Below are 27,156 nucleotides of genomic sequence, written 5' to 3' on the forward strand. Positions count from 1 at the left end.
ATGCTTTTGCAGGGATGTATAGTGGAGTCCCACCACTTCTGTGCCGCTTTTTCTTACATCATGTGTTACCTGAGACCCTCCCCCCACGCTCTCCTGAGCCCTTTTTATACATACAACCCTGAATCTTTTTTTCAGGGTAAGCTGCCCAGAAAATTTCCTAACATTACCTTTTTACCTTTATATTTTATCTTGTCCTCATTACTATTATCATTTTTCTCTGTAAGGGAGGGGAAATACTGGACACTAGGAGGCTTTCAAGGATATTTGTGAGGAGAACTGTGTGAATAGGGCTCTGCTGTTAGGTGCATGTGCGAACAACCACCTCAGGATGATTTCAGTGGCAGCCAGCCAGAAACTTTCTTATGGGTGCTGGTTTAGCATGGTTGGTGCTAATGCAGTCTGATGCTGCAGTCCCCAGTGCACTGGTCACGGGGTGCATTTCTTTATTTGGTGCATGCCTTCCTCAACTCTCCTTATCATCATATTTCCTGTCTCTCTTCAGCTGTCCTATCTCAATAAAGGCAAAAAGCCTAAAAAAATCTGAACATTTTAGGAATTTTTCAAGGATGAACTTCAAGTATGAATGAAAACAGCGTTAATTTCCACCCTGACTGTAAACCCTCTGCATAAAGTTGTTTAGAACTGATTGAGAATGCAGTAGGAAATAGTAGGGAAAATTCCCCACAAGCAAGTGAAAAGGGATGAGGGTTACTGTAACCAGGATGTGACCTTAGCAATCTCCATGCACACAATAGTGCAGTGAACACTGTCAGACCCCAAATAACACTGATACACAGGCAGAAATTGTCCCTGTCACATCAGTCTGTTCTTGCTTTGTCCACTGTCCTCTCTTCCAATAAGGTTAATCTTGCACTGTGAGCAACCAACTCCAAGATCTCAAGGGCAGCCTACCAGAAATTTTCTAAAAGTTTCCTGTGTGATAAAGGCTCTTGTATCAAAACTCAGGGTTTCCCATCTGAAGGTTATTTTGTTCACTGGCTAACCTCCATTGACATAAAAGCTGTCACTTCTTTTTATGAGCTGGATGAACTGCCATTTTGGTCTTATTATAGTGTTTCCCACATGAAGTTGCTGGGCATTAAAATGTATGCCTGTCTAGTTAGACAGGAAAGTCAACTAAGATCCAGATTGTTAAGATTAATGATTTTCATATCCATCAACTGTACTGAGGGCTCCTCTTTCCGCTCTGACTTCCTAAAAATCACATTTAAATCAGGCAGGTGCAGCAATAACGTCTTCCTTGGACTCTCTGTTGATCCAGTTTGAGTTCCTGCTGTTTTTCACTTTCTTTATCAAATAGGCCATTGTTTTTTCTTGTTCCTGCCATCATGCCTGCTTTGAATAGAAGTCTGCAAAGCTAACTCATAGTCTGCAGGTGGTTTCTATGATAAGTTAATGTGTGGATAGATGTCTGCTGTCGAGTTTTATCACATCACTCAGCACTATTGTCATACAGCATGTGTCACTGTGTACTTTTCTGCTATGTTAGCAGTGAAACAGGCTTTGTACTGATGTTATCAACAAACACTCCTGGGAAAATATGATGATTTTTTTTTTTTTTGCTTTCTAACTGTAGTCTGTCTCTGTTGGACATTAAGATGTCATAATTAATGGAGTGATTATTAATTAAGTCATAAAATACTGTTGTGGTATAACACATGATTCATTAGTTGCACAATTATATCAACAAGACAGGTCAACATTTTCTTTGTGATTAGAGAACTGATAAACACTCTCTGGCAGAACAAAATGTTCTTCATTTCTCTCTCCTTTTTCGTCATCATGATAACAGAATAAAAACACTGATGATAAAGACCTGAGGGGCAAAAGAAAGCCACACTTCTCCCTCTAACTCTCTCCATGTATAAGTTTGCCTCTGTTTACGCCTGTGTTTACAAGAATGTCTTCAATTGTAAACAACAGTATTTTAACATGCAAATGTCTCTGGTCTCATATTGTGTTATCTTCAACAGAAAAACAGCCGGGCAGCATCAAACCGCTGGGGATGTTTGCTTTGTACAAAGACATAATTTGCTTCAATTAACGGCTTTGGGCTCTTCCCTGCGGCTGAAATCAAGCTAGGGCGGTGTCTCTGTTTACCAAGAAGAGGCTACTAATAAATCTAAAAAAAGGGCAAAGGAAATTGAGCAAATGTTATACAAGAAGAGAGTGCCATGTGGTATGCAGGAGTGAAAAGGCGGCTTCACATTTCAGAGAAATAAACTGATCAAATTGATTTTAAAACTCCTGCAAAGAGCCAACTGTGTAATAGACTTTAATCAAACTGATGTCATTTCAGCAGGCAGGTGTCATAGAGAGGACCGTTAACATTTTTCATTAACAATTGATACTGGGCATGAGGACAACAACTTGACTGCACTTACACAATCACAGTAAACATTAACAAAATGTCTCCAGTGGAGATCTGTGAGTATATCTCACTAACCCTCTTTTTATGTAAATAAAAGCCCATGCAACATTTTCATGGCTCTCAGACTCACTGTAGCTAGGTATTAGAGCTGTTCCAATGCTGTTTACCTTCCTGATACCAATTCCAACACCAGAGTGTTGGGTATTGGAACTTTCTGGACTGGCTGTGCCGTGGAAAACGGGTGCATTATCTCAGCCCTAAAGTGAACTCAGAGCATGGCACAAAGGTAGAATGGTAACTGGTGATACAAATCTATAATTATAATTATTAGATTTGGCATCTTGCTTTGGCAATGAAACTGATGATGTTTTCCATGCCAATATAGCCAACTGGAGTGACATTCTTTGTGACACTTAAAGTTGGTTTTCCTGTTATTTATTGAGTTTTACAACTAAATATTAAAATAGCAATGACTCAGAGAGCCCTATCACAGGCTCTCTTTCTCTCCATTATGCTCTATTCTGGCTGTCTACTAATAATCTGTGTGTTAAAGCATGGACAGTTTGACACAGCATGACGTGATGACAGAACAGCCTGCCATTGGTTGACAGCCCCTCACAAAGCATTCGGGGGCAATGATAAAACAATATAAGAATATAAATATAAAATATATATATATAAAATATTAAACCTGATTTTTAAAAAAAGAAAATGATTGATGGAAGTTTTGGAGTCAGTATGCAAACATGATTGGCAGAACATTCCTTTCTTAACATGCAGCAATTATGGATTAAAAAAAATAGATTCCTTGTGTTAAGGCCTTAAAAGTAGGCTCTTCATTGTAAACAGGAATCACTGGTTCCTGTTTGAGAGATGATTTCCTTTTTCCCTTTTTTGTTTGTTGTTGTTTTATTGAAAAAAACTCGAAATGGTACAAAATGAAGAGCAATTTGGGAGCCAAAAGAGGCTCTAAATAGTGAGCTGAGCCAAATGACCTGGGTGTCTTATTAGAGTCACAGTTCCCATCACTACTAGTGAGGCTAATCAGACATAAATAGAGCTATGCTTCTTGTTCAGCGTTAGACTACCGTGGGTCATGTCAGTTGATGTGGCAGTCTTTACTGTGTGTCAGCACAAGTAGCATCTATACTGCCAAACCAATGTGGATGACAGCAATCCAAGAATACCACCGTATGCTGTCTGAGCTACTTGATATCAAACCATCTTCAGTATGCATTGAGATGCTTCCACACCTAGCATTAAAGATTACCACTTGGTATCCAGATACCAAAAATGGACATCTGTGTTCATGCAAGGTTTAAATGGGGCAAAAGTGATTAACTAAAGGTTTAAACATTACTTTTAATAAAGTTTTCTGTCTGCAGTAGTTTTGCTTTTAGCATTAACTTAAGTCATCACCAGCTGGCTTTTAATTTGATAGAAGTTAAAAAAGTCACTGTGTGTGAAGAAGCAAAACAGAGGCCATTCATGATCCTTTCTACATAAAAAAAGCATAAAACAAGAAGTCGGTCAGTGGTGCTGGTCTTGATTATGTGACCCTCTCTCACATTCCTCGCAGTATTACTTCTCAAGGCAATAACACAGGCTCCATTGAGCCCCGCTGCACCAACAACAAGATCATTGAGGAAGTGTCGCACAGGCTCGTCACGCACTTTCCACTGACCCCTTCGAGCGAGCCAGAGCGACACAGCAAGCCAAATCTGATTAGCCCCAGCTATGCCATAAATTAAGTGGGCATATAGCAAAAATAATCCACTGATCCACTTCTTAGCGGGGAAATCTTCGGCTATCTATCAAGCAACAGGAGTCAGATGGAAGAGCGACTGACTTTTATTGAAGGATGCTGCAGTGTGCAAGATATTATGCTTGCTGTGCATAAATATGTTTCCAGTGTTTTTTTTTTTTACTTTGAATTGAGCAAAGGAGAACGAGACATTGGGTGTCCATACCTCACAAGACATGCTTTATGTATTTATCTGGCAGATGTTTCTTGGAGCAGAGTGTATTAGTGGATTGGATTATTAGATTAGTTGAAAGCAACATTAATGTTCATTATTGGGGCATTGGAGAACCATCGAGCGCTGCTAGCCCACCATGTTTGATTTCTAAGAGACTTTACAGCTCTGAAATGACACACTTAAACACTTAAAAAGCTTGACTGAAAAGGCTGAAACACTATAAATAAAGCAGTTCAAGCGTGGGTTGTGAAAACTAAAAAATCATGTCAGACTATGCTATTTAAAGACAGGAAAAGGAAAAAACAGAAAACATTCATTCTCTACTATAAGGAAGTCCTTCCTTTATAGACAAGAAAAAATCATCAGATAAATACCCTAGTTAAAAAAGCATTCTGCTGATTCAGCTGAAGTGTCTGCTGCCTCGCTGGTGGATATTGACCTCTCCATGTTACAGCCATGTTACGACTTCACATGGAGACTGAAGTATTATGAGAGCAAACATAAATCTCATGTGTTGACAGCTCTGCTAGAAAAACACAAGCCGTTCTAAAACAGGCCAATGCTGTCACTACGAAGGGGAAAAACAATGACTCCTTACGTCAGTTTGTGGTGCTCTGTTCCAGTTGAGCTGTTGTTCTACTTCTTTTCTGGCATTTTTTCTAACGCTCTTGGTAAGGTTGTTAAGACTGTAATAATATCATTTTCCCCCAAACATAGACAACACTAGAGGTGGACATCCTAAATGTATTTATAGCTACCGAAGTATATTTGTTGACAATTATTCTCATTTCTTTCTTTTTTTATCTAGATAACTACCATGACTGAGAGTGTCCACTGGTACATTCTTCCACTGTTCAAGAAGCAATGCTCTATACTCAATCTAAAGCTTCTTACAGCATCATGCAAACAATTTTTTATTGCAATTATTATACTGTAGTCCTTCACTGGACAATAGTTTCAAAAAGCTATTTCATCTAGGAATGCACGATATGGGATTTTTGTAGATATCTGATATTTCCAAAATATTTTTAGCCCGTCCTTAGAACAAACAATTTTGAGTTTGACGTTTAAACAAATCAACAAATGTCAGTCCTTAAATCACACTTTAAGTGGGAGGAATTATAATGAATAAAGATAAAGACTTGAGCTGATGTAGGTCAGTTGGCCAAGCCTAAAACTACACTAACTTATTTCATTGTACAGCCAATATTTACAGCTGATATAGGCAGTTTTTATAGGCAAAATAACGGCTGTAAGTATCAGCAGAAATTTGTATATCTGCCGATACTGATAATTCACTTTTTAAGCTAATATCTGCCGATACTGATATAATACCCTAATTTCATTAGTAAAAGACTGCATGCAAGGCAACCCTGCTATGTTCAAGGAATGGAAAGAGGAGAAAAAACTTCAAAAGTAGTCGAATTCATCACAGGGTCATTTTGAAAGTGGGTACAATGTGAGCCAAATATGCCATGTAGGGCGTGGCTAAAATTCGCAGCTAGCTTCATCTGCCTTTGTTACTCTTTGCAGATTAATACCGTGCTTAATGTGGTTACTCATCACTTTGGTTAAGTAGTTACACAAGAGCATAACCCTCAATAGCCTACATGTGTCTTTATTTCCATGTTCTAGTTTAAAAAATGGTCACAACGTGCTGTTCCTTTAACATGCTAACTGCTAAGCTTCTTATATTTATGTCCAGCGCAGTGCTGGAGGAAAGCTCTGACAGGAAGGCTGCGACCTTTAACTGAAACTACAGTGGCTATTCTATTAGTGGTGGGAGGCCTCATTAAAGTTTTCAAAAAGCAACTGACCGGGATTTCAGGCCTGTGTTTATTTTTTTTTTAAATCAGAGGTATTTAGTTTAACCGATTCCTCAATCTTGCACCAGAATTTAACCGTTCAACTGTTTAACCAGATAACTATGTACATTCTACCACAAAATGAGGTGGGATGACCCAATCCCACACTTACCTATCATGTGCTATCACTGCTATCAGTTCAGTTGTTTACATTGGATAAAGGAAGCAGAGTTACAGTTCAGTCAGAGAACTTGTTTGGGATTGTGGGCCTAAACTCATAAAAAAATATCTTAGAAATCTGTGTAACTAACTTGTAATTATCGTGCCAAGGACCAAGGGATGCGAACTTAACTGTTTATGCCAATCCCAACTATAAACTGATACTTTTCCATGCAATGTTTCAAACTATGCAATCACAATTTTTGAAGAGATCCATAGTATCACAAAGTACTGAAGATCTAAGAGAAAGATATCGATTTCAGATGTGCATGAGGAATGAATCATTTTTTTAAAAATGCAAACACTTCCACACTGTTAAAAGCTTTTCTGCAGATGCACTACTAAAAAAAAAAAAATGGAGAAAATTCCAGGAGAACCGCCTCTGGAGTGTGGCATTCAACCAGTATTGAAATGAATCAGCATCAGTGCATCCCAAGCCTTTATATCAAAGTCATGTGCAGCTCCACACAATCACATTATTACAAAAGGGAGAAGAACATACAGAAAAAAACATAAGAATGCAGTTTCATTATGTGCAGAGATCATTCTGGTCCACTGCTATACAGTCTATGGTCGCATGAAATAAACCTCATCATCCCAGCCCACTCAGCTGCATTGCATTTTCCTGAATTTTCCCTGCTGCATCACATATCAGCTCACCCCAACATTATGCAGAAATGGTAGGTGAACATTTAGGAATGAGGTTAGCAATGTTACTTTTAGGGCAGAATAACTGCAATTTCCAGGAATACAACACCGCAAATTAACTCCACAGTGGTTGCATGTCTTCAACCTCTCTTCAATTAGCTGCAATGACTAAAAGATGTTATCACACAGTGCCTGGAATCTGACATGTTGGCAAGGTCCTTTTCACCACAGTTTAAATTCAAAAAATCAAGAGCTGAGCATTTTATTGGTAAGAGTGACCATGAAAATCTCTAAAGCTTGAATTCATAGACTTCAGTCAGCAAAAGTTTTTCAACAAACCTGTTGACTTTAAAAAAGGGGGAACTGAAAGCCCAACAATGCTAACTTATTGTGGGTTTTAGGACTCAATCTCTAAGCACAGTTTAAAAATAGTACAGGGTATTGTGCTTCCTCACATTAGTTTTTCCATTATCTCTTTAATTCTGTCTAAATTTGTTTGACTTAATTCTGCACATTTTTGTGAGCATGATTAGCCAGTTTAACCAGAAAAACTGATGATTTCTGTGAAAAAGAAACTAGTTCCTAGGATGATATACATGTTTTTCATATTAAACTGCTGAAGTGGTGCCAAATACTATGCAGTCAAGTAGTGTTGTTTTTCTCCTGTGAGCCAAAGAAGCCCACCAACTCAAATTCCTCATATGTGTTAACAGACTGAGCCATAAAAAGTGTGATTCAGGAGACAGGAGTCTGCATGTTGCTGCTCGCACAGTTCAGCGCTCTGCTATTGTAACTCTACACTGATGGTATGATGGTAGTTCCTCTTAAAGGGGGAAGGGAGGGGGCATTTTCACTGAATGGCATGAATGTCCCAAACTGGATTAACGTGTTGGTTTATATGGTGTCTGTGCAGACACGTCATGGCATTGTGATTTCTAACAATCAAGTCTTTTGTCTGCAGCGAGGCGATGGATGAGTGTGAAATCTTAGATAAAGAGAGAGCTCTGTGTTTTGGTCATGGAGTCCTCTGTAAGAGAAATGATCACTCCTGCAATAGACGTGGATTAAAGTTTCATTTGCCTGAGCTATGCCTAATAAAATCTGGCAGCTATGTGTGTTCCCGAGGGTTGTGTATCTTTTGGCACTGATCTGATTAAATTAGCTTTTGATTGCCTGGGCAGGTTGCCAGCGCTAGCGGGACTCAAATATAAAATACAAATGCTTCAAGTTTGATGGACGTGTGTGCTGCAGCTGTGTGCTGGTATCCAGGCAGAGCAGTACCAGGATAGATCATGCTGACACTGAACCAAACGTTGGCTGCCGACTGAACACTGAACACTGCCTTCAACTGTCAGAGCAGCTTGAATCAGGATCTCCAGGGTTTCCCAAACACTCCGACCCTCTGCGTCAGCATCAGGGCCTGCAGGGATTCCCCCATGGCTCGGGCCCAGCCAGTGAAGAAACTTGTGAGGTTCTTTCCCTGCATTTTTGGCAGGATAACAGAGTTAAAGCCCCACGTGCCACGCAGGCCCTTCAGAAATGTAGGTTTTGGCACAGGCACAGCTGAACGCCTGCCAAGCCACGCTGCTTCCTACTTCTTTAATAGCAGGAAAACTTGTGGTGCACAAAGTGCTGACATACACACACACACACTACAGCGCAACTCATGCTGGTATTTACAGGTGGGATACTCCTGAAACATTAAAGTGACACAATGTCAGCTTTAAGCCAGAGCCCACACCCTTAAAGCCAGAAGGCTGATCTGAAAGTAAAGACAACACAGAAAACAACCTTTATAACCCTGTAGAGGCTTATAGTTTGATCATAAGACAACAAACAGGCGTCAGACCTGTTTGTCTTGTCTCTGCATGTTTGTCATTAATGCACAGCCACTAACCAGTTTACTGGCCAACTGCCAGTGACTGCCGCTCACTGAGCCTCAATGCTTGCAGGCAAACTGAGCATGCTATTTGCATCTTTCACTTACAGCTTCCAAATGTTCTTCAAATACCCCCAAGCTGAGATCAAGCCAATGACAGGAAGCTGTGCAGATTTATACTTGTAAACGTTTGAATGACTAAGAGGTCTGCCTAACATCTTGATCTGTACGTTAAACATTATTTAACACGCAGAGGTGACAACCTGCCCGCAAACAGAACTCCATACAGAACAAACGTGACTGACACACAGGCCTTTGTGTGAACCTGAGTTTGTCACATTGCACTCACTGAACACTTGATGAGAGAGGAAGCCTGAGGGACAGGTTCAGGAATCAGGAGACAGAGGGATAGGAAGAAAATACATTCCCAGAAATAAGAGAGAGCGCAACAGGAAAGAATGAAAAATACAAACCGAAACCCCAAAGTGGAGATGGCTGAGACTGAGGGGTAGTTCGGACTACAAGCTGATGTTGCATAAAAAGTGCAAAAGCAATCAAACCTGAACTGTAGTGTAATACTAGTTTTGTAAGTTAATGATTATCTTTTGACTATTCTTTTAAATGTTTCATTTATCTTGCCTGTGCACTATTGGAAAGAAAGGAACAAGTACAGGTACACTGACTGTTCAGTTAAGATTTAGCTAAGGCACCATGATTTGGGAACCTTCTTGTATTCGGTGGTTAACCATATATAGGCCCTATGATTTCCACGTTAACGGAATCACGGAATTGGCCAATAAAAACGGAATCTACTAATTAATGTGGAAATCACAGAAATTGAATGAATTTCGCTGAAATGCTGTGTTTTTTAGAAAGAGGAATGTATATCTGGGGAATATGTTCCAGAGAATCCCTAAAGCGTGGCACAATTTGTCCCTCACTTCACAAACACTCACCCCGCCCCCTCCCAAACAACACAAAGCATGTCAAAGCAGCTGCACGAAACACCGGCAAACATCACGTAGCTCAACACGGGGCAGTACTATGCAACAACTTGGACACCTGCTCACCTCTCGGAGGCTTCAAACTTGAGTCGGATGGACTCGAGATTTTAATGATGTTCCGTAGTCTAAATGATGTTACATTTGAGTATCAATTAGCTTAATAATTCCTCTGGTAGATACTGTAGTTCCCTTTGGTTGCTTAACGAGCCAATGCATATCTGTATGAACCTAGTGGTCTGATGCAGATGGACAGACAGCAATGTATGGCGAGAGATAAGGTGAGAACCGTTACAGTCAGGAGTAGAACAATGCAGCATCAAACTGCATGGACTGTTACAGACTGAGAGAGTAAAGAACAATTTAGATAACAGGTTTACTTTTAACCATTTAACTTACATGTTACTCTCTCTTTAAGTTACTATCACTCTCTGTTTGAGAGAACATTTACATTAAACATAAGTTGGGATGTGATCATACACGTGGATGTGTCTTAAAACGGTGGAAATATCTGACTGTTTCACTGGTTATGATTATTTTTTATCAGGGTTATCCAAATAACTGCTCCGTGGCCACCTGTGGCCCTTTTTCAATAAATTTAAGGTTATTTCTATTTAATTATTGAACATTTGATTCATTTACATAAACAGGACACTCGTTTTCATGTTAAAATTAGTGGAAAGGTTAAAAAACGGAATTCCAAAAAGTTACATTGGAAAAAACGTGATTTGGCAAAAAATAAAACAGAATTTGGCAACAAATAAAATGGATTTCATAGGGCCCTGCATAAATATTGTCTAATTTGCACTGGCAACATGTTGATACCAATGTATTTGTGCAATTTAAATATCTTGCAGGTTTAGATGGATTCATTTCTTTCAGCCCCTGTTTGAAACAGATGTTTTTTTTGTTCATTAAAGCTTTGGCACTTTTATCCCCATCATTCCTTAGATTAAACGCGGCATCAAAAAGTATCAGGAATTTCCCCCACCTTACTTACCAATACTTTGCCGGACAACAGACCCACATCAGCTGAAGTCTTTGTCTTTGTTCACCCTCATTGCTTTAACTTTTAAGTTCCTGTAAAGTGAAATCGAAGCTTTTTGTGTTACCGCACTAGATATGTTGGAATAAGGTTGCAGTTAACGTGAAAATACTTAGATCTATGTATGACTACATTTTTTATTTCAACCATTATAAAGCTGATCACCTCTTTCCTGGGTTGGTTTTATTTGATTGGGTGTGGCTTAGGCTCATTAAACTGACACACCCACACCTGCCTCATTTTTCAGGATTTTGAAGCTTAACATTATACACTCAGAGATATTTTCCATGCCTGAAATTTAGCCTGGTGGTTCATAACACATTTGACTGTAATACAGCAAACCTAAAATAAAGATTTTGAATCACTCTACAGGGATTTTAAAGTGCGTTTTCAGGATGTAAGTTTTAGGTTTGAACCACATTTATGTATCAGTATTGGCTAAAATGAATTTGTGAGAACGATGATATCGTCAAAAATCCAATGCTTTGACACACTTTGGTACTGATTTATTAACATTTTGCCTAGGTTCTTACTTATGTAACTTAACATATGTGCAATCTGAAGTGTTTGCAAGAAATGTTCGTTTTCATGAGATTATAGCAATAACAGATGAAAAACTTTATAAATCAACCGGGATGCCTAGAAAGACGAGTTACTTTGTTAAAGTTAAAGGTTAAATTGCAACACTGAAATTGTAATATCAATACTACTGAACATCATTGCCTCTTACACTTTTACATTAAACTGTGAGTTCCTATAGAAATACAGCACAGAGGGAAGTTCTTTATATCAAGAGCAACAACAGGAGTCTTTATGTAAATCTTGTTTCATAACATTGTTTTACTTCAGGCCAGCCTATATAATGCAAAACAGAGAGAAAACCTTTTAAGACTTGAACTTGTTCACCAGCCATACGTTTCTAATCCACATTGCCCCCAGACCCCTCATCCCCTTGCTGCAGCATTTCTCTCCATTAAAAACTCTGAGCTGGTGCACTTCTGCAGGATACCATATGTCAGATTGGACCAAACAGATTAGTGTTGCAACTTCTGGACAAGCCTCTAAGGTGATTGGAGGGTGATGGGGTGCAGGGTGCGATAAGGGCCCAGAAATCTCTCTTAAGAATTTCAGTGCTTAATAATCACACCCAGAGGCCAAATGTTCACTGATAAACATCTCACACTTTCTAGGAAGCTGAGAGCATTTTACATACTGCACATTTTTCGGGGCTGAAGTGTTTATTGACATACAGTAAGAAAGCAGGTGCATCAAACCCAACCAGTTTTTAACTCAATGGCTGTTGGTTTATCTTTCTTATCACTTTTTCTACAATGACATCCTCTCTCTTCATTGTGTTCTGCTCCACTTGAATACTGGTACAGGTATATAATTGCTTAACTGCCTTTTATTTTGTAATGTGATGTGCCACTATAAGCCAAACATGTCATCATACCAATTTCAGAGTAAAACTTTTATCATAACATGCTCCTGTTGTCTTACTGGTGTCCCACATAGAATTTTGACCACTTGTTACATGTTTTATTCAAATTTCATATTAGAAGGGGGCATAAGCCACTGAAACTGCCTTTAAATCAAACGAAGACAGAGAATTCCGACTAAAAGCAGGCTAATTGTTGAACAGATCTATATGTTTACGGTCATTAAGATTAAGTGCTATACGAGGCTCTAAAACCAAACCAGCTTCCTGTGTCTGTTCATCCCTGCCCCCACTTCTTGGTGAGAAACTATAACACCAACCACAAACCAAGTCAGTAGTTTTGGTTGTGGCTGTGAGGTTTGTCAGCTTGATGTAACACTCCAGAAAAAACTACAGTAAGAAGACTTCCCCTCACTCTTTTTTAATTCACTTGTGAGACAACATTTCTGGTCTGTTTTCTTTATTATGATTCCAGAGAGAGGTGTACATGGACTGCTATATTTGATAGATTTTACCACCACCTTGTTTTAGCAGTGATGCCAGCTCTTTGTGTGCATGTCACTGCCCTACCATGCTGGACTTGACTTAATCTCAGCCACTACAAAATGCTGATGGAGTCTTGTATCTGCCTGTTAAGACCTTTGTTTTGAACTTCCCATAAAATACCAACAACCATGTGAATTTAACCTGCAAGAGCCCTTACCAGCCTTCACTCATGTGATATGAGTGAAAACTGTTTTTTGTTATTTTTACATCTTTGCATATCTTTACATGTGGGTTGTTTGTACATGTTTGGCTTCTCTGTAGTCAGGTTTAAACTCCTGGTATGGATAATTACAGCCTTGCAAAACCCATATTACTATAATAGCCTATTACAAAACAATTGCAATTATATGTGAGAAGCAAACAGGCCTATAAAGCAATGGAAATTTCATTCATAAGGCCACTTTTAGGTCCAAATCCCTATTTGAACAATCAGCTTTTTCTTTTTGAAGGATCAACATATGAAATACCTAACCTACTTAACTCATACTAGATCCTAGGACACAAAGAGATTTTGAAAAGGGGTTAGTTACGAAGTCATGTATGATCGGGCACTTCTTATTTAATGGCGTTTCAATCTAAAAGGCCACAATTTTAAAGTGCAAGAGTGGCATTGTGAAGGCCCTGCCAATAAACAGCATATTGTCCTGTCTTTTACCACCCAAATAACATACGTTTTAAGGGCCCACATGTTAACGTCACATGGACTTGTCTTGATATACACGTAAAAGGGAAGAAGTATAAACAGTAAGGTTAGTAGATGTTTAATGACGTTGTAAAAACACATTAACGTGAATATGGTGGGATGAAACTGTACTGGACGTGCCGCCGCCATGAGCGACGTAATGTAAACCTCATATCAATAAGCAGATTTTGGCACTTCACAGAAAACGCATGGGCAGTTGGATATCCGATAAAGCTCAAGCACAGGATAATACTGTAATTAATCAGCTTGGGATATTAGCTGAAGTAGCTAGCCAAGTTTTGGTTTAACATGTGTGGCAGTGTTTAAGGGAGAACACTTAGCGGTCGATACCCGAACGTGAGCTCACAAGTTAGTTTTGTAGCTAGCCGTTAGCTAAAGTTAAACACGACCACCGCCACCTAAAAATTGACACATTTTACTTTTACCCCTATAGATTCCTTTTAAAAAGGCGTAAACACAGAAAACTGCTTTTTAAAATATTAAACAGCTTCCCTCTTACATTTTACCACAAGAAATAGTGCCTGCACAGTGAGCGTAGGTTGAAATTCTCTCGTCGGTTGACATATGGCAGGTGAGTCCATCCGCTACCGTAGCGATAGATTATTGATCAGGCGATTTAATAAGATCGCGCCGATTAAAAAAAGCTGCGTTTTTCATTGTTGAATGAAACATTAGCGGAAAAAGAAGGAAACCAAGCAACAGTACTTATTCTGTAACACGTGAACGGCACAGATAATGAAAAACAAACATAAAAGAGGTATAAACTTACCACATCGGCTTCCGTTCCGTTTTTACACTCTTTGGAACCGGAAGGAACATTCCTGTTTTCCCCGTCTCTGAACGCAGCCTTTCCCTCTTCGTTTACACACACAGCCCAAAACACAAAACGGAGGAAGAGCAGAGGTGGTTCGTGTGTTTATCAGCTGGAATTAAAGTGGTTTCATGTGACTGCATGATATCCACGCAATCGGCCTTTGCGTGTAATTGTGTTTTCAGAGTTAGAGTGTCGGTGTGAGAGCCCCCGCAACGTTCAGACAGACAGTGAGAGAGAGGCGTGGAGAGCCTCTCCGGCCTGCACACTCACATCATTGGTTGACAAACAGTAATCAGATGCAAATTCCTAACCTCTGAATCAGCAGGGGCCAGCCCCCCTCTAATATCCCCCTCCACCCTCCAGAGTAGTGGGTGTCGATAAAGGATGTGAGGTAAAAAAGTGGGCAGGAATTGGGGTAAGAAGATGGAGATGCAGCATGAGGGTGAGACAGGGGGGCCGGTTAAGGATGATTCATAATCTTAAACGAACTTTACACCACCCCTCACGAAAGTGCTACGTGGAAAAATCCGTAACTTTACCGAAACAGACATTTACTTGGTTTCATAAACAACTATTACAGCTGGAAATTTGTTTTAAAAAAGAGACTTCATTTTGGAAAGGTTGTATAATAAAATAAATAAACACCTGGAACTATTTTGATGAAATATTTGATATTTTTCAAAAATCAAAGAAAAACCAAAGATGCTGTAGTTTCCAGCTTCTCAAATGAAGACCTGGCGCTTCCCTTAGACAACACAAGCTACTAAACACTTTACCTATTTTCTGACACAAGTGAGTAAATTATTTCTTCAATCAAGAACATATCTGGAGATTGATTCACTATAAAATAGTTGAAACCTAACAAGCAATTTTATACTTTTTTCTTGGGGGATAAGCACTAATTTACGATGGGATTTATTTAAGAATGATGTAGGCTACTATAAACGTCTGTTTCATTTTGTGCTGTAGGTCAGTCAACCTTATTCTGTGGAGAGTGCGCTGAATGATTTGGAAAAATAATCTAATTATTATTATTATTATTAAAAATTATTTACAGGACTATTACACTACAGTAAAAGTACAGGTAGTCTTGTTAAAATTTACTGAGTAAAAGAAAAACTACCAGTCTATAAATCTACTCAAGTAAAAGGAAAAAGTACTTGATTTAAAGTTTACTTTGAGTACTGAGGACTGAGTAGATATTAAAGAGTTTTACCGCAAAATGTGATCTTTCCTTATTGGTTAGAAAAAGAGAATAGATCTCCAAACAGTTTGTTCAGGTAAAGTCACACCTCTATAATAAAGTAAAATACACAGAAACAAATGACAGGGTTAATGAAACTCATTTAGTAAAATTTTACACCTCCAAAGTGTCTTCATTGTTCCACACTACATAGTTGAACCACACTTTTGTAAGTGTTGATTATTTTACAATGTGACAGAGCCGCAATAAATCGTGGCAGGGTGGATTGCCTTTGGAAGAGAAAAGCAGCAACTCCAACTCAGTGGATAACTTCACTCATGGTGCAATGTGTCTCACATCAAAAACAATCCACTAGAATCCTGACAAAAACCCACCAGGAATCACTGTACAACAGGCAATATCCAAACACAACTAAACACATCTAAATAAACAAATGATCTAACAAATCTAAACACTCTGCCCAAGGGCATGATGGGGAACTTTGCCCACGCATCCCCCCAGATTTTAAATTGCAGCAGGCAGAGCTTTGATCAGTTGACTCTTTACAGAGTTACACCAACACTGATGAAACAACACCGTCAATTAACCCCTGAGGACCGTTTCACCCAGAATGGAGTTAGAATTACACTGCAGGTGTAAAAAACAACTCTGAAACATTCCAGCTTTTGCTGTGTTCAACAGCTGTTTTGGGATGTGATGTGGAATCATTCTCTCTGTACTTGCTACTGTGCAGTCAACAGAGGTGGAAAAATTACAACTGTAGTATTCTTTAGTAAAAGTGGAGTTACTCTGGTTAAAACACATTAAGTAACAGTAAAAGCACTGGTTTAAAAATATACTCAAAAGTACATAAAAAACACTCAATTACTGTAATTTGAGTAAATGAAATTAGTTACTTTCCACTCCTGAAGACAACCAGCATTTAATATTCGTTGCCCTAGGATTAATTTTGCTTGGTTAAAATAGCAAATCGCATTGTTTTAATTTCAGAAACTCTCACAATACTCATTTAAAAAATATGAAGGGGGTTGAGTGGTGTTTCAAGTTCACGGGGACCCACCTAAGCTCAGTTTCGCCTATTTTTAACAATCAAACATGCCAAGTCCTTCTAACTGGATGAATGGTGGTCACAAATTGATTATTAATATCCAAAAGGAGATTTTACATGCCTGATTGTAACTACTGATTTTGTTGGCACTTAAAGACATGTAAACAACTATCCAGCAGGTATAACTGTCAGTGTCACTGAGTGTTTTATTATATCAAACATTTAAAATGCTTTACATGTGAAACAAAGGCATACTAATACTTTCTCTTTCTTTCTTTACAGTACCCTATAGCAGAAATTGCATGTTCTAGCCAATATAAATACACACACTGATCATCTTTCCAGTGCAGACAAGGATGTGTTTTCTTTTCATATTTTGACAGCACCTTTATGTGACAAAAGAAACAATCCTAAAGTCCAGAATGGGAAAAACGTAACCACAATGTAAACAAACACAAGACTGAACATTTCACACATGTGGTAAAAGCTCCATATGTTTCTGTAGTAAAAGGCTTAAGCCATTTGGCCACAGTAGTTAAATAATGTCTGCGTCCAAAACAGTCTACACCGCTCTCAGCCTGTGATTGCTTTTAGTATGAAATGATCCCTGGCCATGTTCCATCTTGGCTATTTCCAAATCTAACTATGACATATGGCCTGTGAGTGCTGAGTGATCAGTGGCCGGTTGCAGCTGTTAAATAAAATGAAGACCTCGAGATATTTGAAACATGAGAAATGATCTGCCCCATCACATGAAAAAAGATCCAGGACAGAAGTTCCCTGACATGGTGAGAAATTAAATTAGAATTAAACATAGCCTTATGCTCTGTGTGGTGGTGACAACTATAAATTCACACTTGATATTAAAATACCTAAACACCAACTTCTGTCCAACGTAAGGTAGACTCTGCCAGAGAACAGTCAACGTGGCAAATGACTGTTTTTATAACCACTTTAATGTGGGGATTAAAATAAGGGGAGACAAGAAGTGTTGAAATCTATTTGGGAGAACTCCACAAACCTTTTATTGGCTTTGAGGAAAAAATGAAACACTAGAAACTAATATAATATTTAATTATTATTTGATATTTAATTTCAGGCTAATATTTGAAGCATTTGTTCTTGATGATTATTTTACACTGACTTTTCTAGTGAATTAAATGAAAACTCACACAACATTGCATTTGAAGTTCTTCAAGGTCCTTCATCACAAGTAGTCAAAATGAAAAAAATCACAACAAAGTATTCAGCCTCTTTTCTAAGACTATTTTGTCCCTGATAACCCCCCTCCAAATAAATGTTGCTTTTCTGCCCCTCTGCTAAACTGGTTTTAAAAAACTTTGACATCAAAGCTCCAGTTTTCTCTGATCTTTAATTGCGCACAGACATATTAAAGTGTAATTTATAAAAAGTAAACAGCATCAGAGTGGAAGTTTGATAGGCGTTAATCTAGATTATTAACCTACCATTTCTTACAGCTGCTTCTTTGAGTTTCATATCAGTGCACAATTTAAAATACTACACATGGTATCTGAGTTGTTTCTTTGCACTGTTGCGCCATCTAGTGGCAGATAATGAGACATGCAGAGTCTTCCTACAGCGCTGGAAATCTGCTATGCTTTTATAAAATACCTTCTTCTCTACCATTAATGCTTCTCAAGAACTGTGATGTTCATGTGTTAAAATCCACTCAAAAACCTCTCTAATGTTAAGGTCCAGCTGGCATTAACTGTGTATTTTGCTTTTGAATAGGCTGGTTAACATTATAACTGATCATACAAACAAGCAGTATTTATGTTTTTAAACGTCCAATGTATTGGTATGGTGAGCTCGACAGCTGAGAGGAGGATCAGGAGAGCCATAACTATTAAGCCACATCCATTTCCTGAGAGGGGCGGGGTCAGACTGCTCATTAAGGTTTAAAGCCACGGACACAGAAACCGCTCATTCTGAGCAGGGCTGAAACAGTTTTTTCAGACATGCAAAAATCCAATACTGGAGTGTTTTTTTCAGAAACAAACTTCACAGACATGTTTTGGGGACCTCTGAGAATAATTTAAATGTGTCTTAAAAAGGTAAAATATGTGACCTTTAACAAAACACTACTCTGAAAACAGGAAATATCTTAAATCCTTTAATAGATGCAGTTATGATTATAAATAGGTACTGTAGTACACACACATATCATTATATACACACGTCAAGAGTATAAAGCTTTCAGACTTTTAGAGGCTTCTCCGATCCAAATGTTGGCACAAGTCAAATATCTGAGTTCAATATTTACAGCACCACATGTCAAACTACTTCTACACGGATTTAAAAAGTTGGCAGCACCCCGAGGTGCTGGGGTGAACATGATCATAACAAGTTCATCTTGCAGATACAGTACTCAGAAAATGACACCATGTGAGATCACAACATGACATTCAGTGTGAGAAGAAGAAGAAAACCTGAGAAATCAGATTTTGATGCCACAAACACACAAACTTTGGTAGTTTGACAAAACACACCAACAGGTCAAGCTTTGTTACACTGCCTACGACAGTATAAGAAAAAAGAACACCGTTGTTTAAATAACCTGTTTCCAAAATCCAGTCAAGTACAAATGTAGAAATATATGTACAGAGAAAAACAGAGAAACCTGTATTCATAAGGCAGAAGTGCTGTTCTTGGATTGTAAATGTAAATACTGGCTTTTCTTTTCACTGTCATAACACTTTTAAGTGGCTGTTTTTCTACTAATGTAACAAGTCTACTGCATATACAGTATAATTCCTCATCATACCATCCGTACATGGGAAAACAAGGCTTTAACATTGGAGTTTTGTAAACAGAGTTGGCTTTGTGCATACTGCAAGAAATCCACAACTATGTCTGAAAGTACAGGGGTATATGTTTTTTTAACTTTATCATAGCTCCTTATTTTAATGACAATGACTGATGTAACATTCACACTATGTTTATGCCAGTGTGAAAGCAGAATACAATCACCTATTGTAATTAGAAACAGACTCAATCTTAAAGCCTGTATAAAGTTTGTTTACAGCCAATCTACATATATATATGGACAGTTTTACAGTCTACAACATAAGCATATACCTTAGCTGATGTCCTAAAAATGCAGCTCAAACACAACTGGTGTAGAAAAGATGACATGGCTCATAAATCATACAGAGAAAATCATCAAACAATTACTTTATATTAAAAGTATACAAAAAGAGGTTATTTTGCATCCTTGTTGGCAGATTTCCTATGATGAAGAGTGATGTGTCTGTGCATAAATGTAGAGAGATTATTAATATTCATGCTTCGTACCTCACATCTTACATAAATCCTACAGGATAGTCTTTCAGACAGAGATTTGTTACAATGAGTCTCAGGTTTTTATACAAGGATGGGTTCAGAGTAAATGTAACAATGCTTTTAGTTAAAACTATTGTTGCCTACCGTGATGACTTTGTGCTTTATTGAAATTAATATCAAATAGGAGTTCACCAACCAGTGGTGACACTAGAGTGTGAGGGTCAAAAATCTCATCAGTCAATTAGCAATGGAGAGAATTTCAGCTGACTTAATTTATACATTAAAAAATATCCCCCCATTTTCCCCTTAATCTGTTGACACAAATTGAATATTGGTTTAAAGATTTTCAGCTCTATTAGTTCATCTTTGCCAGAATGTTTTTGCTATACAGACAGCTGTTTCTATCATTGTTTTTATAACTAAGAATAGTGCTTGAACTTGTTTTTGTAAAGGTCCAAATCACCAGGAACTTTGATTACAGAAATCTCATTTAGATTCAATGATGAAAAAAGCTTCTTAAAGCTGTTTTTCATGCAATCAGATCATTCTTACAATAATTCTGCTGAGGAAACAGTTTAATAGCTAAAATATTTGATTTTAAGCCAGAAATGTAACACGGTCTTTGAGAGGTCAAATAAAGGGTGCTCTGAACATAGGCCTGGTAAATAACACAAACCCATTTAGCCTAGATGACAAAAAATGCAGCATGCCAACATGCCTGCTGCACACTAGCTTATAGACTATTATTCAAGAGGCAACTTTTAAACTTTTTACCCCTACAACAACACTGTGAGTTGTTCTGGATTAAAAAAATCTAAATCAACGACAAAAACCAGGGACTAACCGAGAAAAAAAAGCAAGTGTTTCTCAGCTTTGACTTCAGAACTTTGTTGATGTTAGACAGATAGCGCTCCTTGCCTACATCTCTCCCAGCAGAGCTGTGCAGAGGAAACATGGCAAGAGCCTGTCTCAGCTCATCTGCTCCAGGTAGGCAGACAACAGATGTCCAGGAGGGAGAAACTCTTCTTGTTTGTTCACTACTTCAGTCTGGCGCAAGCCATTGTAGTCGGTACCTGAGAATACAACAAACAAACAAGCAAAAAAAGAGAGGATTTGAGGGCTCTTGTGTGACTGAAAAACAAGAAGCTGAGGACCAACCAAGCAGTGTGCATGATTATGCAAACAGGAAGTTGCTGAGGTTAAGTCTATCAGCTTCTGATGTTTAATATGATACAAATAATTGTGTAATGACTGACTGCAATATCTGCCAGTATTTCCTCTTAAAACTTACCCTTTTATTTCCAATAGTGTGGGCATTAATTATTTTACTCTGTACTACAATGAAAAAATCACTGTCTATTATCCAGACAACATTCTTGATATACTACTGGCCTGATTGTAAGACAGTTTTTTCACTGAAACACCTGAAAAGTGAGGATGTCTAATCTTTAGAGTGTACATTTTTAAATGTCAATACAGTGGATAATCTGCTACCACTCTCTATCCCACAGACACATGCTCTGCATGTGTAGGTAAGCAGAGACATGGAGAGAGATTTGCTGCTAAAGCTCATCTTCACTGTATGGAATAATGAGAAATAGAGTTCTGAGTGAATTGGAGGACATATTGGTAGTATTAGGAACATTTTCAATGTTTTTATATTTATATTGTTTTCAAATAAGATGTTTTATTTCTTTAAAAAGTTTTCCTTTTCAAAAAGTCTTTTTAAAAGATCTGTCTTGAAAATGGTGGTCATCTTTCGATAAGGGTCCTCTTCTTTTTGTGCAAATAGGGTAATATTTAAAATGAAAAACACTAAACAGACTGATTAATTAGTCACATTTTTCTGGTATAAATTTCCACTCACTTGCAGAGACGAGGTCCATGTACTGGCAGACGGCATGAAGCAGCAGTCTCTCAAAGCTGAACACAAACAACAGAGAAAATGATGTTTCACTCCTCCTCTGCTTTTATCACAAATACTTTTATATTTAAACAGTTTTCCATCATAGATTTCAATATCCAATTAGGAAGTTCTGTGACAAATTTACAAGTTTAGAGATTTATCAGATGCCCAAAGAGATTATAATTCTTGGAGCTAGGACTTAACATCATGTGACTATCAGCAGGTCAACTTTAAAAAAAGTGTTTGCATGTGAAACTAAACTCACAGGAACAGCTTCTTTTTTTTTTTTTAAGATTTCTTTTTGGGCTTTTTTGTACCTTGATTAGATAGAGGAGGACAGTGGATAGAGTCAGAAACAGGGTCAAGAGTGGGGGTGAGACATGCGGTAAAGGGCCTCAGGCTGGATTCGAGCATGGGCCGCCCACGTACACGGGGAGCGCCTTTAACCACTAGGCCACCTGCTTCCCACAGGAACTGCCATTAAAATAAATAAGCAACCTGTGCAGTACAGGGTGAGTGTTAGGCAGAGTGGCTGAAAATGTAGCCATATACAGTGCTTAACAAATTTGTTAGACCACCTGTCATATTTGTCTCAGAAACCATCCAGCATCATTAAGTGCTTTAATGCGGACTCTTTCATTTTCACTGAGCTCTCCACATTTTACCATTTTGAACAGGAATGAGGAATTTCAAACTGAATTCACCTTTTTAGACCCAAATTTGAGCCGGCTCACTGTGCTTCTCTGAGAAGTCAGAAATTAATCAGGCATAACATTCAACCACTAAAACTAATTTTTCTCTTCAGGAATGCAAGTAAATAACTATAATTTGACATATTAATCAAGAAATAACAATGTGCTTTACTATTTTTTCATTTTTTTTGTAAACCTGTAAATTTGAAAATTCATGGATAACAATAATTACATTTTAGCATTAAAAAATATCATTTGGACTAAAGAGCTTCGACATATTGGTGTATTAACCATTGCAGAAACATAAAAAATGATTTTGGTAATTACCAGTGCTGTTAATTTAGGGCAGCTGTGGCATAAACCTTACTTTGGGTGATGGTCTAATAAATTTGTTAAGCACTGTATATATATCTATGCAAAATCTTTATTTTTGGATGTTTAAAAAAAAAAACAGAATATCAGCAAAATTAAATTCAAGACTGGGATATTTTCCCTCCCAGCACCAAGGACCCAATCAGATACCCTTTTCACATTTAAACTGATCTAAGTATGAAAGCATGATAGTATGATAAATAAGCAGTCACATTACCCCAGCAATCTTCTAGATTAATTCCTAATAAAATTGTCAATAAAATTAATGGAACCTGATCAACACACAGCACATTTAGAAAGCATTCAAACCCCCTTCACTGTTTTCACTTCAGTCAGTTAAATTCATTTTTATTCTCATTAATCTACACTCAGTACCCCATAACGACAGTGAAAACAAGTTTTTTTTTTTTTGCAAATGTATTAGAAATAAAAAAATAAACCCTGAATCATTACATTGACATAAGTACACATCTGACAATGCATATCTGAGAAAAAAAAAGCCATGAAGTCAAAGGAACTGCCTGAAAAGACAGGATTGTTGCAAAGCACAGACCTGGGGAAGACTACAAAAAAGTTCTGCAGTCCTTTAGTGCAGCAGAATTTGATCAGATCTGTACTTTGCAACAATCCTGTCTTTGAGCTCTGTAGGCAGTTCCTCTTAACTTGTTTTTGCTCTGATATGCAATATCAGCTGTGAGGCCTTCTGTAGAGATGTGCCTTTCCAAATCATGCCCAATCACTTCAATTTATCACAGATGGACTCCAGTAAAGTTGTAGGAAAATCTCAGCAACAATCAGGAGATATAGGAGGAACCTGAGCTAAATTCCAAGTGTTTTAGTGCCACCTTTGGACAAGAATGTATGTCTCATCTCTTTGCAGAGTTTGCCCTGAACATTTGTCAGTCATATTTTCTGATGAAATATCTTATCCTGCTTTTTCATCAGATACATTAATATATATGAATATTTGCTGTGGGAAATGGAAACAAAGTCCACACATTAATTCACTTTCTCTGACACTTACCCCACAGCAGTTACAGGCTTGGATATGTTTATATGCTGATGACTTTTCTTGCTTTTGTGGCTCAAACAGAGGCATGGTATTTGTTTAAGTCAGCTTCATGGCCACCTACAGCTTACATAGGTTTGACTATGATGTGTCCTAACAGCCTGTGGTCACACTCAACATTTTGTAACCAACATTAGGGTCTGAGTCAGGCCTTTTTCTAGTGATTTTTAAAGGTTTTTAAACTAAAGGGAAGCAGTTTAGATAGAGAAAGACATTCTACCTGCTGGAGAGGTGAGTTGTGTAAACTGAGTGAGGTTGAGCATTGAAGAAGCTCAGAAGGTTTTCCTCAAGTACTTCCAGAGTTCCCTGTGAGGAGAAAAATGGGAGTGTTAAAGCAGCAAAGAAGTTTTAATCAACAACAATGTGTTGTCAAACTGGTTTTTGTGACTCATAAACCTGGTCACACCGGTTTGTGGTTTTTAAAGGTCACGCTTTTGTCTAAAAATAGCTTCGAACAAAAAGGGAAGCCTTAAGGAGAAAATGCACTTATGAAATTGTGATTGAAAGAAAAAGCTGGTTTGTAGTCTGAGTTTGACGCACAGCAGAGAAGAACAATTTCATAGGCTTTTCCCTGAGTAACTATGTCAATTAAGAGGACGGGGCCTTGACAAGAACTAGAAACTTTGGGAAATATTCAAAAACCAGAAGATGTGATTTCACTCACTATGGGGATTTGTTTCCGTCTCAGTGTGGCTCGTAACCTGCGATCGATTCTTTGAAAGCAGTCCTGAGCAGTAAAGGCAAGATTTACTGTGGAGAGAAGATTGAAAGTCAGCCAAATCGCTGCACATTAAACAGCCCACACAAAAAAGCACAACATGCTGGTGCTCACCATTCCTCTGGTCTTTGAGATGTTTGGCAGTCATTTTCTTCTTGGCCCCTTCCTGTTCCAGCAGGGATAAAAGCCTCTCCTGTTCTTCACCGGAGCAATTCATGAAGTCACTCCATGGCTATAAGACAAGAAATGCTAATAATTACTCATATCTCATACTTTACTGAACAATAATACATGTTTATTCATTGCTTGTGCATGTGATCATGCTTGGATCATAGATGTGACATGCTTAAGTCTTAATTTTTTAGTCTTATGTGTTCAAAGGAGAACTTAAAGAAGAAAACCAGACCCTACGCAACTCCTGCTGCTATATTCAAGCCAAGCTTAAGACAACTTACCTCTATGTAGTTTCCATTGGTGCAGGCTTCAGTGAAGATAGATGGGATTGCTGGGTTACTGCAAACCTCCAGATCATCTTTGGAGCACTCATCCCTCTCAAGAAGATTAGCAAGAAAGCGAGCTGATTTTCAAAGAGGAAGAGAGAGAGAAAGACAGTGTTGATACGAGCCACACCTCAGTGATATTTATTAAACATCAATGCTGATTAAAACAAAACTTGACAATTACATATAAATACCCCTTTTCCCTATTATTAAAGGCACCACAGACTTAAATGGCTTTTTTAAGCATGATTCAACCTACAGATAATGTGAAATAAAACCTTACTGTTCTCTTGTCGACGGAGGCTTTTCTTGCCTTTGGCTCGAGGAGTGAGGTCAGAGTTGCGGATGGCTTGGTTGATGTAGAACTGCTTCTTTTTGGTGGGAGACACTCGCTTGGCGGGAGAGCTGGGCAGGGAGGTGCATTTACGCTCCTCTATCAGGCTGGGAAAACGAAGAGCAAGATGTCAGATTAAATACATTTAATCCTGAAAGGTAAGTGTAAACTCCTCAGATCTTTAGTTTGAGTTATTCTTATTTTAAAGGGATGAAGTTAAATGTCCTCAATCTGCAACATATAATATTCAGTGACTGTCATAGGTTTCTTAAAATGGCTTTAAAGATTTAGTTCAGAGTGCAGAGATACGAAAAGAAACTGCGATCACAGGCATAGTGCAAAGAAATCATGCCTTTAACAGTATATACAGTATCATTACACCACAACCTTATAAGGGAAACATATATGAGATGACAGAAGAACAGTTTTTTTGCCGTAAAGGATAACGACTTTCACCCAGATGCATGCCTGCCTAAGTCCGTTTTATCTCTGCAGCACATTACAGTGAGCTAGGAACAGCCTACTGCAGGAGCTTCAGATGTAGGTCAGTGGGTGTTGTGTGAAGACCGCCTCATCTGGGGTATTTTGGCTGAGTTGCCAATATGCTCAGTTGATGCAATTTTTAGCCCGTGCCATGCAGGTTGTTCACAGCACTGCAGCAGCATAATGTAATGCCACCTCTGCCTATGTTGCCTCACACAAGATCTATTACAATATTGTTATAACATGCCAACTACAAGAAACCCGATCTTCCTAAATCAGATATTTAACCACAGATTTTACCATCAATACTTTCCCGACTAGTACTTTATCTCACTGACACTTTATCCTAACATTTTCTTCTTTGAGATGGACGCCATAATCTCATTGGAGTGGCTTATTCCCGAATACCCGCTCTCTATTTGACTCTATGAAATTCAAGACACCATGACAACAATCAGATCCAGGTCAGCTAACTGTTTAGGTGCCAGTAGCTAAAGAGGCTAGCAAGGACAGAAAATTACACCCAGTCGCCTGTTTATACCTTAATGGGTACGTTAACAAACAGAAAGTATCAGTTGTTGAGTTGTATTTATTTACAGCGGAGCTTGCTATATTTCTCACACAGTTTACAAGCCCTTCTACTGTAAACGAGTGACCTGGCTATTTAAATGGAGCTGTGAGCTAACTCAGGCTGAAGCTAACGGCTGGCTAACGAAACACTCATAATTTTTACTCACATATAATCCTGTTCGTCATTGTTATCTGTCAAAACGACCATCTTATTCCAGCAAAACACACGGAAAAGAGCCACAACCTGAATCCTTACAGCAGGTGTAAAAATACAGACAGGTGGACGGAGAGGGAATAAAATCAAAAGTTAAAGCACCGAGTTTGTTTGGCAGACTATCGCCTAAGTAGCTAAGCTAGCTTCTTAGCTGCTAGCTTGGCAGTGGGCTGAACCAGCAGAACAAAAATAGCTGTTGTCCTCCCACCAACAACAAAGAGTGGAGGAAAAGTAAGAGTGCTCACTCGGTCTTCTATTTAGTTACAGTTGATTT

General features: G+C 38.3%; 2 protein-coding genes across 3 annotated transcripts in view; both read right to left on the reverse strand.

The window, feature by feature from the left end:
* Positions 1-14,693, reverse strand: part of arid3a (AT rich interactive domain 3A (BRIGHT-like)) — a 70,505-nt gene extending 55,812 nt beyond the window's left edge. For both annotated transcript variants that reach the window (XM_041791382.1, XM_041791380.1), the window contains exon 1: positions 14,425-14,693. The gene's annotated coding sequence lies outside the window, so the exon portion shown is untranslated. The remainder of the gene's footprint in view (positions 1-14,424) is intronic.
* Positions 14,694-18,871: 4,178 nt separating this feature from the next.
* Positions 18,872-27,026, reverse strand: r3hdm4 (R3H domain containing 4). Its single transcript, XM_041790575.1, has 8 exons — positions 26,836-27,026; positions 25,565-25,722; positions 25,237-25,358; positions 24,896-25,013; positions 24,728-24,813; positions 24,284-24,369; positions 21,892-21,947; positions 18,872-21,097 (listed from the first exon to the last, which is right to left on the reverse strand). Exons 1-8 carry the CDS (start codon positions 26,874-26,876, stop codon positions 20,994-20,996), a joined length of 771 nt encoding a protein of 256 aa, XP_041646509.1. The 5' UTR covers positions 26,877-27,026; the 3' UTR covers positions 18,872-20,993.
* Between the last annotated feature and the right edge of the window lie 130 nt (positions 27,027-27,156).

The sequence above is a fragment of the Cheilinus undulatus genome, linkage group 7, assembly GCF_018320785.1.
Source record: "Cheilinus undulatus linkage group 7, ASM1832078v1, whole genome shotgun sequence".
NCBI classification, from domain to species: domain Eukaryota; kingdom Metazoa; phylum Chordata; class Actinopteri; order Labriformes; family Labridae; genus Cheilinus; species Cheilinus undulatus.